This window comes from Phascolarctos cinereus, unplaced genomic scaffold (assembly GCF_003287225.1).
Source record: "Phascolarctos cinereus isolate Bilbo 61053 unplaced genomic scaffold, phaCin_HiC Scaffold_1;HRSCAF=81, whole genome shotgun sequence".
In the NCBI taxonomy this organism is placed as follows: domain Eukaryota; kingdom Metazoa; phylum Chordata; class Mammalia; order Diprotodontia; family Phascolarctidae; genus Phascolarctos; species Phascolarctos cinereus.
In genome coordinates, this window is record NW_027555514.1 from 145,829,334 (window position 1) to 145,845,974 (window position 16,641).

The 16,641-nt window shown below is 38.6% G+C and overlaps 1 protein-coding gene across 1 annotated transcript in view; it reads left to right on the forward strand.

Moving 5' to 3' along the window:
- Nucleotides 1-15,912, forward strand: part of FBXL13 (F-box and leucine rich repeat protein 13) — a 238,762-nt gene extending 222,850 nt beyond the window's left edge. The window contains 3 exon segments of the mRNA XM_078149993.1: nt 3,224-3,358; nt 10,974-11,137; nt 15,581-15,912. Coding sequence (XP_078006119.1) covers nt 3,224-3,358; nt 10,974-11,137; nt 15,581-15,764 — 483 coding nt within the window. The 3' untranslated portion in view covers nt 15,765-15,912.
- The last annotated feature ends 729 nt before the right edge of the window (nt 15,913-16,641 follow it).

Genomic DNA, 16,641 nt, shown 5'->3' on the forward strand with positions numbered 1-16,641 from the left:
AGGAAGGAAAAAAATAGTAGGCTTCAGTCTGTATTCAGATGCCATCAGTTCTTTCTGTGCAGGTGGATAGCATTTTTCATCATGAATCATTTGGGATTGTCTTTGATCATTGTATTGCTGAAAATAGCTAAGTCATTCATGTTGTTCATCATACAATATTGCCATTACTGTTTACAGTGTTTTCCTGGTTCTGCTCACTTCATTCTGCATCAATTAATGTAAATCTTCCCAGGTTTTTCTGATATCATCTTGCTTGCCATTTATTATAACACAATAATATTCCATTATAATCATATGCCATATCTTGTTCAGCCATTCTCCAATTGATGGGTATCCCCTCAATTTCCAATTCATAGCCACCACAAAAAGAAGTGAGATACAGAACTAGTAGTAGTATTGCTGGATCAAAGGGTATGCACAGTTTTATAGCCCTTTGGGCATAGTTCCAAATTGAAGGAGAGATCATTTAAGAGTCATTGTACTCCCTGAAAAAAAAAAGATTTTAAAAAAAAGTTTGAGTACTATATTTTAAGAAATTGCAAATGAATACTGCCCAGTTTTATTAGAATAAGGAGGCAAAATAAAGATAAAATTTGCTGATCCTTTCCTGAAAAGAACTTGAAGAGGAAAAATCCCAGAATGCTATAGCCAAAATCTAGCATTTCTGTGTCAAAAAAAAAATACTGAAACTATCTAGAAAGTTAAAGTTCAAGTACCAAGGAACTGGAATTAGGATCACACAAGGCCTAGCAGCTTTTACTAGAAACCAGAGGAAATCTTGGAATACAGTATTCCAAAAATCAAAAGACAAAGGCTTACAATCAAGAATAACACCTATAAAGCTGAGTATAATTCTACAGGGAAGAAATGGACCTTTAGTGAAATGGAGGTCTGAAGACCAAAGCTGAATAAGAATTTTGAAATACAAACACAAAAGTCCAGTTAAACCTAGAAAGATAAACTCATTGGAGCAATTAAAAAGAACAGTATAATGATGTAGTGTTAGCATTCTAGAAGAAACAACTATCCTTTTAGAACCTTAATATTTTTAAATGGTTTTGAGGCAATTAAATAAGAAAAACTGAAGGTCTATGGCTAGATTGGCTTGGTTTGAAGGATGTGAAGAAGGGAAAGAAAAGGGAAGGTGAAATTAGGAATACACTAGTACAGAAAGCAGGAAGAAGGGAGTGGAACTTGCTATTTCTTATAAATGGAATGTGTGGAAAGAAAATACAAACATGGAGGAAGGCGTGTAGAGGATAGCCATCAGATAAACCTCAGCTTTATCTGAAACAAAAGAGAACACACACACACACACGCACGCACACAGAGTTGGTGAAGAAATACATCAAACTTAACAGGTAAACAAGTAGGGATAAGAGTGGGGTTGCAAGGGAGGATAATACCAGAAAAAGAATAGTCACTAGCAAAATAAACTCCCTGGTCCTGAAAGGGGTTGGTCAGGAGAAGTGTGCAGGGAGGTTGGTAGATTAAAAGGGAAGAAAAAAAGTAAAAAAGAAAAGAGCTAGAATCTAAAAGGATGTATTAGATGGCCTCTTAGACAATCAGGGAATGCCTAAACAAATTGCTATTGTACTGTAAGAAATGACAAAAGTAAGGATTTTAGAGAATCCTAGTTAGCATGAACTGATGAAAAGTGAAGTAATCAGAACCAAGAGATCAATTTATACAAGAACAACAACATTCTGAAGAAAAACAACTTTGAAAGATAAGAATTCTGATCAAAGCAATGGCCAGAGGACCTATGATGAAACATGTTACCCACCTCCGGAGAGAGAGGTCATGTACAAGGTACAGAGATGTGTATTTTTGACCATGGCCACTGCATGGATTTGTCCTGCTTAACTATATATACTTGCTTTAAAAAAAAGGTTTACCCCTTTTATTTGTCTTGGTAAATTGGAAGAGGGTAGCAATAGTGATGCTCCCCAAAAAAGAGGGCTATTGTAACAGCTTTATTTAAAAATTCACAGAAGGAAATAGGAGGAAGTTCAGAAGAAAGCACAGATAGGAAGGACAGTTTGGAAAGTATAATATGTTGAATTTATTATACTTTTTTTAATGGTAGTAGAGTAAAACGGATATTTATGGTTTCATGTAAAATTCTTTTTTTGTGTTATATTGTCTATAGAAATGCTCTTTTTTTGTGTGTTAAAGATAAAATGTTTTTAAAAGATACTGCCAAACAAAATGGCATAAGAGCCTTACAGTCTTGGCTATAGAACCATTACCAAATCAAGAGCTCTTGGACCTAGGCCCTTGAAGATGAAGAATTCAATTCAACTCCTCTTCCTCTTATGTACTTAGTTATTGCCTTTAAGTCCCTTTTTCCTTATCTTTGAGATTATAGAAGGAAAAGTTTTAACTCTAGACCTTGCTTCTATGTATATGGTTCTACACTAAGGGATCTTAACTTGGGATTAATGAAATGTTTTTTTAAAAATTTAGTAACTTACTCAATATATTTGGTTTCCTTTGTGATCTTATGTATTTTATGTTATGCATTTAAAATCATTATTTTGGGGAAATGTCCCTAGTCTTCATTAGACTCCCAAAGAGGGTCACAAAAAATGTTAAGAATCCTTGTTCTACTGATAAGATCTTCACCTATACCCTTCTAGTCCCAGGAATATGTAATGACGCTTGCAGTATATCAGTAAATGCCAGTATATCACATGCATTCTACTTTGCTATTTTTCTTTCCATTTGAGAAAAAAGGACTTTGAAAATTCTAATTTTAAGTCACAAGGGAGATCTGACTTAATTTAGAAGGAACAAAATTCATCTGCATAATCTAGTACTTAGTACAGTGCCTGGCACATAATAGGAGCTTAAAAAATGTTTATTGATTGAGTGTTAGATGTCACTCTATAGGTTAGAAAAGACCTGATCAGTGTCTTCAATTTAGGTCTTCAAACCAGTGAAAATTTATAGCAATTCAGAATTTCTAAAATGTTAATCATCAAATGAAAAAATAAAAGCCTTTAGAGGTACATAATCACACAAATATAAGATGTGATAACTACAACTAGAGAGCTTTTTTGGTGTTGTTGAGAACATTTGACTTCAATCTTGGGGATTTCAATATTATCAGGGAGGCAATAGTTGTGTGCATGTGTGTGTTGGAGAGTATAATGTTCTGTACTGGAAAAGATTCAGTTATGAAAGGGAAATTGATTGCCAACTTTGGAATGTTTTACAGGAATTCTGTCAGTCGACACCAAATTTGGAACATTTAGATGTCTCTTACTGCCCCAAGCTTTCTGGAGAAATTTTGAAAGCACTGTCTGCTAAGTGTTGTAGGCTCACATCGCTTAACATTGCTGGCTGTCCAAAGGTATGTATAAAAGTCAAGGCAGAGAAAAGCTCAGAGAGGACCCAGAGAGTTCGATGTTCAGAAGTGTGACTCATTCTTGACCTGTTCTCTTTGCAATGTATAAGTCTGCCAGCATAATCATACTATATCATAATATCAAGCAGAATAATGTTCTGGCATTCAATTGTGCTTTTGCTTCCAAAGGAATGAACCCTCCTCTCCACCCCCACATCTCATTTATGTTCTCAACATCCCTACAGTGTAACATATGGATAGGGGTACAACTATCTCAACTTTTTTTAATAAATGGAGGAACAGAGAGTTTCAGAGAAATTATCATTTTCCCCAGTAGTAGTATTAACAATAGCTTACATATATATATGTATATACACACATTTATATATATGCATATATATATTACACTTCACGTTCATAGAATGCTTCAATTATATTTTGTCATTTGACCCTTAAAATTAAAAATCCTGTGAGGTTGATTATGCGGTATTATTCTCATGTTACTGATAAATAAATTGATAGGCTTTGAATTAGGTTAATTGTTCTTTCCATGTCACTGAGCTTCCTTAACACAGTTAGTTGACTTTATTATGGCTTAGAATTGACTATTAACATAACTGCATAGGGGCAGCTAGGTGGTTTAGTGGATAGAGTGCTGGCCCTGGAGTCAGGAGGACCTGAGTTCAAATGTGGCCTCAGACACTTAACACTGTGTGATCCTGGGCAAGTCACTAAACCCCTTTGCCCAGCCAAAAAACAAAACAGAACCATAACTACATAACCAGTAATAATTGAAGATGTAGAAATTAAATAATGCAAACTGCTTTAAATGTTCCAAAAGATTTGGAGAAATAATAATAACTAGCATTTATATATAGTGCCTATTGTGTGCAGGCACTGTGCTAAACGCTTTTACAAATATTACTTTGTTTTTGTCTTTACAACAACCTTGGGAGGTAGGTGCTATTATTATCCGCATTTGCGGAAACTGAGGTAGATGGAAGTTAAGTGACTTGCCCAAAGTCACACAGCTAGTACGTGTCTGAGTCTGGATTTGAGCTCAGGTCTTCCTGACTCCAGACCCTGAGGTCTATCCTCTGTGAAAAACCATAATTATTGCTATTGGTCTTATTTCTGATTTCACAATCAGAAAACAAACTCAGAATGTGTGATGGCCTATGAAGAGTTGTGGGGCAAGGTAGTAGTGCTTAATGAAATGCATTGTTTATGAAAAAGTCCTTGACCTTAAAGAGCTTACATTCTATGGAGGGAAAATCATGTGCCGATCTAAAATATGTATAAGGCAATTTCTGGGGGCAGGTGAAGGACATAGGTCTAAAATGAAGTACAGTTTTTCAACAACAGAATGGAGATTCCAGGGGAGAACAGTAGAAGGGGACAGTAGATAGGGTTAGAAGTGCAGGAGGGATGGGGCTAAGCAGGGTGGGTTTCAAGAAGTGGGAAGTGGCCCAAAGCAACCTACAACTCAGAATCATGGGGATTCTGCACAGAGCCCTAAAGCTGTGTCCTGACGCACTCTTTCCAAAACAGTGGAAATGTTCTGATGGTCAAGTTTAAGCAGAAGTTGGAAGAGCAGTGGGGTGGCCTAGGGAGCACACTACAGGGACAGGGCAAGTTACAAGTTTAACGTAATGGCCTTTGTTGTTGTCCGGTTGTGTGTCCAACCCTTCATGACCCCATTTGGGGTTTTGTTGGCAAAGATACTGGAGCTCATTTTACAGATGAGGAAACTGAGGCAAACATTGTTAAGTGACTTGCTGAGAGTCACACAGCTAGTAGGGGTAAGTAGTAAGTAGTAAGAAGAGTCTTCTTGTCTCCAGGCTGGCACTCTATCTACTGTACCACCTAGCTGCCCTGCCTCGTGGCCTACTCCTATCGAAAGTATTGGGTCAGCTATAGAACCATTTGCTTCTAGACCAGTGTAACTGACACCTGAAGAAACCTTGCTCCTCATCAGTTCAGTCTTCATAAAGGTCAGAAGAGAGCTTGTATCTCCCAGTTATCTCTACAGCCTCATTATACTGCAAAAGGAAGTAGGGACAAGCCTTTTTAAGAAGGGAAAGCACCAAGAGGAAGAAGTGAAAGATCGTCTTTCACACCAAGGACGGTGCCTGGCTTACACAAGTAAGCTGTGAACATTCAGAGTAAAACTCCTCCACAGTGTCTCAGAACTGTGCCTGTTTAAAACCAGGTAAAACCAGGTGTGTTCTAATTCTCTAGCCCTGTCACGGTTTCCAGAACACAGATAGGGCACCAACATCGCTCACTTTCTTTTCCGCTACTCTAACAATCATAGCGCCTTGTAGCGCCCCCTATCCTGCCATCTAGGTACTTTGGCAGCTACTCCTACTGCAGAGCATGCTAGGAGAGTAGTTGGGGCTCCGTGGGCCTTAGAATTGAGGTGCCAGGTAACATGACCAGTTGGTGAAAAAGGTGGGGATGGGAAATGGAATAAAGAACTTTGTCTGATACTGGGAAAAGTTAAAATTAGGGTATTCCCTTTGCACACTGGGAAAAGTTAAAATTAGGGTATTCTTTTTGCATATTTCCTGGAGGCCAAAACATTCAGATGTGACACAGCTATTTATAAAACACTTTGTAGTCTTCTTCTACACATAGCACATTCTAGCCTATATTTTGTTTAATTATGTTCATGTGTTATCTGTTTCTACTAGATAGTTCCTTGAAGATAGGAAACATTGTGTATCCTTGCATAAATAGCCTAGCACAGTGAATGAAAAAGGGGACTAATTAATGTTTGTTGAATGAATGAACAAATAAAAGATATGTGAAGCACTGCTCTGGCAGTCAGGTCTGGGAGGATGTTTTATTTACTTCACAGCTGTAAATTATAATAATATATTTATAAGCCCTCTTTGAAGTTTTACAAAGTACTTTCCTCTGAAAACTCGATGAGATAGCATAGTACAAATATTATTGTTCCTATTTTACAGATGACCAAGCTAATGGAAGGAAGCAGAGAAAGATTTATCATTCCTTCAGATGTCTTTTCTAGCAGATTGTTCCATCACCCCCATCTTTCTCATGAATTTTCAATCCCTCCCTGTACATTGCCAGCTTCCCTACTGCCTACAAACACATCCATGTCTTCCCGATTCTCAAAGAACTCTCATGGATCTGTCTATCCCTACACACTGTTGTCCTTTATTTCTTCTCCTTTTTTGTAGCTGAGTTCCTTGAGAAGGCCATTGACATGCGATGCCTCCACTTCCTTTCCTCTCACTTTCTCCTTAACTCTCTGCAGTCTGCCTTTTGACCTCATCACTGAATTGAAATTGCTGTCTCCAAAGTTACCAATGATAGCTTGATTGCCAAATCTAATGACCTCTTCTCAATCTTCCTCCTCTTGACTTCTCTACAGACGTTGACATTATTGGTTACCTTCTCTTCCTTGATGTACTCGCTCTTCTCTTTAGTTTTTTGTGACACTGTTCTCTCCTGCTTCTCCTTCTACCTGTCTGATCACCCCTCAGTCTCCTTTGCTGGATCCAAAAGTCATGCCCACTAACTATAGGTATCCTCCAAGGCTCTCCTATGCCCACTTCTCTTCTCTCTATATACCGTTTCACTTGGTAATCTTGTTAGATTCAATTATCACCTCTATGCAAATGATTCTCAGACCTGCTTGTCCAGCCCTCCTACATTCTAGTCTCACATATCCAATTGCCTGTTGGATATCTTGAACCGCATATGTTCAGTCTTACCGTCATGTCCAACTCTCACTGACTCCATTTGGAGTTTTCTCGGCATGGAGTGGAGTGGTTTGCCATTTCCTTCTTCAGCTCATTTTTACAGATGAGGAAACAGAGGCAAACAGGGTTAAGTGACTTGCTTGGGGTCACCCAGCTAGTAAGTGTCTGAGGCCATATTTGAACTCAGAAAGATGAGTTTTCCTGACTCCAGACCTGGCATTCTATCCACTGAGCCATTGCTATTGGGTTACCACTGTGCTACCTAACCAGATATAGACATATTAAATTCAGCATGTCCAAAACTGAGCCCGAGTTCTTTCCCCACCTCAAGCCCTCCCTGCTCCCTAACTTCCCTATTAATCTTGGCCATACCACCATCTTCTCAATCTCCCAGTCTTGGTTAAGGCTATTACCTTATTACTCCCTCTCTTCTCAGTGGGGAAGAGAATACTCCACTCTAACCTCCTCCTTCAGTGACTCTGCAACCACTTATCCCACCCTAGAGACCCCACACACAATCACTATTTTATCATTATCCCAAGACAACTGTTCCTAAGGCTTCAAGGAGATGAAAAAAAATAGTTTCTGTTCAAGAAAAGGTTGGGAATGCAACCCTTCCCAAACTCAAATTCTGCTTCAGAAGTATAGCAATGATTTGTGGGTAAGTGTAAAGATGAGAGGGTAGAATACTTATTAATTATGGAGTAAAATTGTATGATTTGACCTCTGAAGTCTTTTGACTTTCTTCAAGGTAAACTTTGGTCCTGCCAGCTGACTTGTTTGGAAATACTTTGAGTTCAGAGGTTGTTAAAAATAGAGAGAAACTCAAGCTCGACATAATCTCATATACTGAAGGGGATATTTTTAATACTGGAAAGAGATTCTTGGCATAGTGCCCTAGCTATATCAACAAATAAAAAGAGCAAAATCTGAATCTTAAGAAATTTGCACATATAGGACAACATTTAATATGCTGATTTGGGTCCTCTAGCACATGTAAATTCGTTTAAAAAGTTTCACTTATCCAAAACAACCATAGATTTAGATAAATTCATGGTTGGAAATGCCATTTTCTATTTGAGAATGGGGAAGACATGGATGTGTTTGTAGGCAGTAGGGAAGCTGGCAATATACAGGGAGAGATTATTGTTTGTATGTCTAACCCTTTGTCAACTTGTAAAGAAATACAGTGCTTCACATACAACAGGTACATAATAATTGTTACATTGAATTGAAAACCAACTCTAACTTAAAGTGGAAAGTCATTCTGCAGTTACAAGCTTTATATGCCAGAACCAGAATTAAAAATTCTTTCACCTAGGGCCAAAATGGTTTGAAGGAGTAGGGAGGCAAGTCTCAGGAAGGTGTACCTAGCACTATGATGATAGGATGTCAGATCCATGTGGCATATGGGCTGGTAGAAGACCAGAGACAAAGGGTACTCCCCTTCTCTCCATGTCATTTTCCTCATGATAAAGCCCAAGTCTGTTCATCCTAGTTCCTATTCTGCCAGCTGGTGTTGTAAAACATCTTTTAAGTAAAATTGTAAAGAAAAAAGGAGTATCTGGAATATCCAGCTTAATTGGGATGTCTAATACATAATATAATAAAAAGAATAAAAATAATTAACATATAATTGCATAAGGTGTGTTAAAGATCTTTCCTTCCAACAACCCCGTGAGGTAGGAAATGTCAGCATTATTATCCTCATGTTGTTGATTTGTCTGAGTAGTGTCCAACCTTTCATGACCCGTTTTGGGGTTTTGTTGGCAAAGAAACTAGAGTGGTTTGTCATTTCCTTCTCCAGTACATTTTTCAGACAAGGGAACTGAGGCAAACAAGGTTAAGTGACCGGCCCAGAATCATACAGCTAGCAAGTGCCTGAGACCAGATTTGAATCAAGGAAGATGATTCTTCCAGATCCAGCACTCTGTGCACTATGGTGCTACCTAGCTGCCAATCATCCTTATTTTGCAAGTAAGGAAACTGAGGATTACAGAAGTTTAAGTCATTTATCCATCATCAGACATTTACAGAATGTGGATAAGGCAAACTACAGTACATAATACCATCCATATCCCCAATAAAATAATAAGAACAGGACCTAGTTTTATAGATTATATAGGAATGATATAACCAACCTCCATTCACTTTTTTTTTTTGCCTTGGGGGCATAGCACAGCACAGAGTTATATGATGTGAGAATAGAGAATGAAACCTCCCCTTCACTCAACACACATGAAAATCCACCTCATTTCTCACACTGCCATGGACTTTTCCCATCTATTCATTATCCCTCTCCTCCTTCCCAATTAAAAGACCCTGAAAAAGAAGCCAGTCTTAGAGCTCGCTTTGCAATGGTGTCAGGTCCCAGGGCATTCATAAGGTAGAGTGGAAAGAGCTGTTGGGAGCTCCAGCTGTTGCAGTGGTGGGGAAGTAACTGATGGGAGGGCTATATACTTGTCCTGGAGCATGTTCTGGAAACCAAGACATGCGTAGACAGTTAGGACATCTGTTTTTCCTAATGCTAAATATGCACAGTTCTGAAACAGAGGAGGTTGGGGTGTTTTTTAGAACTTTTTGGCTTTATGTTAAAAATTACATTCGAAGCAGTCTCTTTAGCTGAATGTTGTGATGTATAGCTTTTAGAACATCCAACCATTTCAAACAAGACATTATACTCAGTTAAATTTTAAAAAATTTTCTTGGGGGCAGTTATCTACTTGGCCCTACAGCAAATCATATTTATGCCCAAAAAATTTGCCCAGAAAAGAGCTGGCTTCTTGGCACCAGAAGCAGAGTTGAAATACCTCCTGCAAGAGGGATGGGAGCATTCCTATGGTGACAGGGCACTCGGTAGAGTTTCCAGAGGGAAAGGCTACTTCTGTTTCCTTCTTCTGTGTTTCTGTCTCCTTTCCCCTTCACAGAAATGCACACAAAAAGGTAAAAATGCAAGTCATTCCCGCCCTGCCCCATCCCTCCCACAAGGCAGATGTCCTCACACTTTCTTAGGTAGTCTGAACCTGTGAAATGCAATGAACAGATGTCCGATGAAAGGATCAACTAAGACGATATATCAAAAGTTGCTCTTGACAATGTTTTCAGTTAATGAATTCTTCAGTGTTGATGGGGTTTGGGGTAGTAAGAGTACTTTATAGGCACTTCAAAAATAGTCCTAAAGTTTGGGACAAAAGATTGTAAAACACAAACTAGCAGTGAGATGGTGCAGTGGATTGAGTGCTAGCCTTGTAGTCAGGAAGACCTAAGTTCAAATTATGCCACAAACTCTTACTAGCTGTTTGACCCCAGACTGGTCACTTAACCTTTCTCAGCCTCACTTTCCTCCTCTGTAAAATAGGTTTAATAATATCACCTATTTCTCAGGGTTGTTGTGATGGTTAAATGAGATAACATGTAAAGCATTTTACATTTACTTAACTAGGTAAGTTAAAAGCTCTGTGGAGCAGAATGGAGCCAAAACAGGATAGTAAATTTTAAGCAGGAGTAGATTACGTAAAATTAGATTAAAAAAACAAGTTATGGAGAATCTTGTGCTTAATTTGCCTGAGAAAATTCATTTTTGTTTACTGATGCTCAACTTTTTAGAAATGACAATATGGCTGAACACCTGTAAAAAAATGGGGGGCTGCAGAATTAATACTCTTGTTACAAACTAACCATAAGGTCTCTATGTCACACATTTGTGTCTGGCAAGATAAGATTTGACTAGCAGTGTAAATGAAACTGTGCTGGGTATCTAAAAAGTCTTAGTACAGTTTTAATATGCAAGAGTTTATGCATCCGTATAATGGGCCCAGTAATAACTATATTTTGTTGCATTGTAGCTCCTTAGAATAGTTGCTAAGTTATTTTGGTTGTATATGCAGATGAATGACTTGGCCATAAGGATTTTGAGCAAAAAATGCCACTATCTTCACTTCTTGGATGTCTCTGGATGTGTATACCTTACTGACAAAGCCATTGAATACCTTCTGGAAGGCTGCAAACAGCTTCATGTCTTGAAGATGCGGTACTGCAGGCGGATTTCCAAGTAAGATATTAAAGTTCCCTGTGTCAAAACCTCCAGTGCATAGAGAAATACTAAAATAGATTAATATAATACTTGCTGTGCATAGTAATGTTTAGAGTTGTTCTGTTGTACAGGTTGCAGCTCATTATTGGTTTGAGACTGGATCTCTCTATCTTGCCCATTATGAAAGTTCAGTGTCTACTCCCAGACCAAATCTCACTGCTGATTATCATGAGGGCTTTGATCTGTTCCATTTTTCCAACCTGGGTCTGTTTGCCCCTCCTTAAGCAGCCTGATAGCCCTTTGCTCTCAGGAGCTGACATGTGGGTGAAAACTTCCTCTTTGAAATGACCAATGGCAGTTGAATGAAGCTGAGTGGACATACAGATGCTAAATTTAAGACTATATGCATAGAGACGATAAACCTCTGGGAGCTGGTGAGTTCACCAAGAGACTGAGTGTAGAGAGAGAAGAGGACCCAAGATAGAGCTTTGGGTGGAATCTGTAGTTAGGAGTTATAATGATGATCCAGAAAAGAGGAGCGGTCAGACAGATAAGACTTCATAATTAAGATATCACTGGCAATTTTGGAGAGAATAGATCTAGGTGAGTGAGGAGGTCAGAAGCCATATTTCAAGGGGTTCAGGAGCAAGAGAGATGAAGAAATTAAAGTGACTTTTTGTAATGTAGACAGCTTTTTCTAGAAGTTTGACTGAGAAAGAAGAAACATAGGTAGATTTAATGTAAGAGAAATAGAGCACAAACTCTGCTTGGTTTAGACTCATTGAACATTATGCTTCCCCCAGGATAAGCTTATCATCAGAAATCTCATCACCCTGGAGATTGGTTCAGCTTTGGTAACTCAACAACTCCTGAGTACCCTTAATTGCCTTTCTCTTCTGAGTGGAGACTAAAGTGCAGAGCAAAAAACAACTCCCAAAGCTTGCCTTTGTAGAGGACTCAGAATTTCCCACTCTATATTTCCTACCAGCTGCTTTGTTTGGTTTAGACCCCAGGAACATCATGCCTACACCAACATGCCCTTATTAGCTAAGGTGTATTATCTATGTGTATTATCTTCCCCTACTCGATTACAAGCTCCTTGAGGGCAGAGACTGTCCTTCTTATTTGTATCTCCAGTACTTTGCACAGGAGTATTGACTATTATTGATAATAGATTTGAGGAACCTTGCTACAGTATTTGTCATGCCTGAGATCCCTCATACTCTGGTGACATGTTGAGACAGGACCTAAAGTTAAAATGCCCCATAAAATACAATTTGCAAATTATGGGATTCTCAATCGCATAGAATGAAAGAGAAAGAAGTCAGGGGAGGAAAATAAGTCTTTAAAAGAGATAAAAGCAAAAGTCCTTATCATTGCAACCCTTTTTGGTTCAGGAAAGGTTCAAGAGATTAGTTCAAGAACATTCAACGATCACATAAATGGTTAAAAACTTAGGAAAGCATTTTAAACACCTACTTTAATTTTTATGGCATGAAAAAAACCATATCCCCCACTGTGAACTTATGGTTTTAAAATCTGGAACAAAATATTTCTGTAAAGAAAAAGTCCTGGTGTGCCAAGTCTCAGCCCACAGGGAATTTATGGCTCAGAGCCATAAGTTCATATAGTTAAACAATGGCTTTAACTAACACCACTCCTTGAACTTTTGTACTCTTCACATAAGCTGAAATATGTGAGCCAAAATGCAGTGAAGTAAGTAGGATTTGAATTAACAGTGCTTCTGTTGCCTTCTGATTGAGCTACATAACTACATGTATTTTATTTTTCAGTGAAATGGTTCGGTAGAATCAACAAATGTATGTCTTGAGTACTTTTAATTTTTTTCTAGCATCAGTATATAGATTGTACTCCCATAGCTATTTGCCAAAATCTTAACTCCTAATATGTGGCAACACCAAGCTCCTTACCCTGCTAACAGTGATCCAGTTAGTAGATGGTAAGCATGGGTAACATGCACAGAATATTAAGTTAGCTGTGGAAAAGATGTTTGAATAGGCAATACCATCATGGCATATTTTTGACACTATCCATATTGCCAGATTCTAGCTCTTCCAGAGCACATAATTTTTATTTATTAGTTAGTGCTGGTTTCCTAGGCCAGAGGTGTCAAACTTGAGCTGCCACAAAACTGCTTAGTGTGGTCAAATCAGATAAATTGGGAAATATTTAACAAAACAAATAAAAATTCAGTGCAACATAGATAATATTTATTTGTGGTTTTCTAAGCCAGTATGTGCTTGCAGGGATCCCTTTCTTCTTGAGTCTGACACCCCTGTTCTAGTCTGAAAGAATATTTGGTATGCATTGTATCATTTGGGACAAATCAGATTGCTTACTTCTTTCTAATGAAGTCCTGCTTCTGTGTACAATTCAGAAAAAACACTTATTAAACACCTACTTTGTATAGAGTACAAGTGCTAGGCAGGAGGAGAGGTACCTTATTTGGAGAACATATTGTTAGTGCCCTCCTGGAGATTACAGTCTAGTTGGGGGATGTGGCATATGCACAAATAACCAGAATAGGAAATGCAAAAGTAAGTTCAGAGAGGTGTAAATAAAATAATATCTATGGGTGGATGGGGATAAGATCATTTCTGATGGGAGGGAGGGGGCAGAGAAAGCTTTCTGGAGAAGGTACGAAGTTGAGATGAGTTTTAAAGGAATTTAATATGGGGGTGGGAGTATGGGTATAAGAGTAGAACACTCAAGGCACAGGAAATAGCACTGAGGGCAGAAACACAGTAAAGAATGAGGATGTTTAGTGGTCCAGTGTGACTGATGCTTAAAAGAAGTCATAATGAGAGCATGGATAGAGGATGAGACTATGGAATGTGAAGGGGAGTAGTGTGTAATAATGATAATTCACACAAATACGGCTTTACGGCTCACAAACCTAATAGTAAAACTATTATTATCCTCATTTTATAGATGAGAAAGCAGAGATTTTGAAATGGCCTGCCCAAAGTTACATAGGATGTTTCAAAGCCAGGACACAATCTAGATTTTCTAGGCCTAAGTCTCATGCTCTTTCTTCTACACCTGGCTGGAGATGAAGGGGTAGATTGTTAGGTAAAAGAGTTTTGAAACAGATTAGTGAAGTCATTTGAATAGATTTATTTGTCTGATAGTGAGTTGGAGAGAGAGGGAAAAGGGGGAAAAAAAACTATTTGGAATCCATTCCAATCGTTCAGGAATGTGACAATGACCTGTATTTCGGGACAGATGTGAAAAATATTGCAGAGGTAGAATATACAAGAGTTAGTAACTGATTGGATGTTGCTGGGTGAGGGATAGGGAAAAGTTAAATCGAACCTCCATGATTTTGAACATGAGAGAAAAGGTGAATGATGATGGAACTGAAAAATTTTCTAGAAGCTGGTTTTCTAGAAAAAGATAATAAAGTCAGTTTAGGACATACTGAATTTTATTTTCTTCTTATAAACTTGGGTAGAGATGCCCTGAGGGTTAGAATGATGGGATGGTAGTTGAGGAGAGAGGTCAAGGGTAGAGACACATTTTTAGATCAACTAAGTAGAAGGGATTGTTAAAGCCACAGAGGATTGCCAAGAGAGATTATGGAGAAGGGATGGAGGAGAGCTGATTGGGTGAACACCCTTCTTAAGGGATCAAGAAAAGGACAAGTAGCCAGTGAAAGAAAGAGGAATAAAGAGGTAGGAGGATAATGTCTCAGAAACCAAAGGAGGAGTAAGTAATTTGTCTAAATATTTGTCCACAAAGGGCAGGGAGATAGTGTGTAGTAGCAAATGAAGAGGTAGAAGAGTCAAAGAAATGAGATTAGGTGAAAACCTTTTTTGAGAGATTTAGAAGAGATCATCTTTAAGAACTCAGGAGACCTGAGTGTGTTGGGCTTCTTGGAAACTGCCCTCTGCCCTCCCTGTCCTCCTCTCCCCCTCCCTCCTCTTCATAAACATTTAATAAATGTGTTTTCATTCATTCATGTTCTTGTCTCTATCTCTCTGAATAGCCAGAGGGGAGGATTCAAGGGATATCTGGAATGTCCCACTATCTGTAACTAATACACCTATTCCCTCAGTTGCACTCTCTAGTAAAAACAACTGAGTGAAGGTTCTAGATTACAAACCCAATCTTTATGGATTTTTGCAGACCAGTTGCTGGTCCAATATAATTACAGATCCAAGTCATTCCATCTTCATCTTCCAAAGTATTAATGCCTACACTAGGGAGTGGGGATGGGGAAGGAGAGTGGAAGAGTTACAAATGCAAGGTTGGTATCTTAGCCATCTGACTGTATCATAGCAAATTACCTTCCTAGGCAAGACAAAAGGTATGTCAGCACTGGTAACTGGTTAACAAACTCTGAGGAAGCATCCATGTATTCTTTGGAATTCGATTTAGTTAGAAGATTTTTCCCCAGTCAGAACTGTTGTTATCAACTAATGACCCTTTCTGTTGTAGGGTGGCAGATTTCCGAATTTCATCTCAAGTTGAATATTGTGAATACAGTATTGAGGACCCTCCCATTTGGTTTGGCTATGATTGCAAAGGGACCATCTTCCATGACAGAGTGAGAGTTAAAGTCTTGCATAGAAGGAGAAGAAAATCATTATTGGAGAGTATAGAAAATACAACCAAGAATTAATCTTCAACATTACAAGTTGACCTACATAACCTTTGAATCACTTTTGTTTGCTTGGAAAAAGTACTTTTATTAGTTGGATCTCATGTTAACAATGTTTCTATACAGAGGCAGTAATAATTTAGCTTCAGTTTCTTATTCCAACTACAATTTCCTAAAGACATTGCTGGTTCTTTTTATCTATAATAATAAATAATAATAATAAAAAAGCAAAACCAAGTCACTGTCTTGCCCATTAAAAAAAAGTGTGATTTTTGTCGTTCCACTAAATTTTGATGTCTTAGGGCAGGGATGGAGAATGTGTGGCCTCAAGGCCACATGTGGCCGTCTAGGTCCTCAAGTGCGGCCCTTTGACTGAGTCCAAACTTCACAGAAGGATCTTTTTGGGATTTGTTCTGTGAAGTTTGGATTCAGTCAAAGGGCCTCAGTTGAGGACCTAGAGGGCCACATGTGGACTTGAGGTCACAGGTTCCCTACCCCTTTCTTAGGGTATGGAGGTAGCCCTGTGTTTTCAGAGGCTTTGCCAGTGTACTAAGGTGTAGAAAACTGTATAACAAAGAAGACCTGGGTTCACATCCCACCTCTGACACATAATGGCTCAGTGACTCTGGGCAAGTCATTTAACCTTTGTGCCTTAGGCAGCTCTCTAAGACTATAAGACCTGCATTGGTACAGGGAGGTCCTCATCAGAAATTCCATGTGCTATATGTTCAGACCCTACCACAGGGCCAGTATAGCACAAACTCTGCTAGGTCTACCCACCTGGAAAGATGGTTCTAAACATCGGCCTGTGGTCTGAGGACCAGCTTAGGGACATGATCTGGGATAGATGGGGAGATTTCCAGTACCGCTAAAAAATAGTAGACTCTTGTGATTCCCG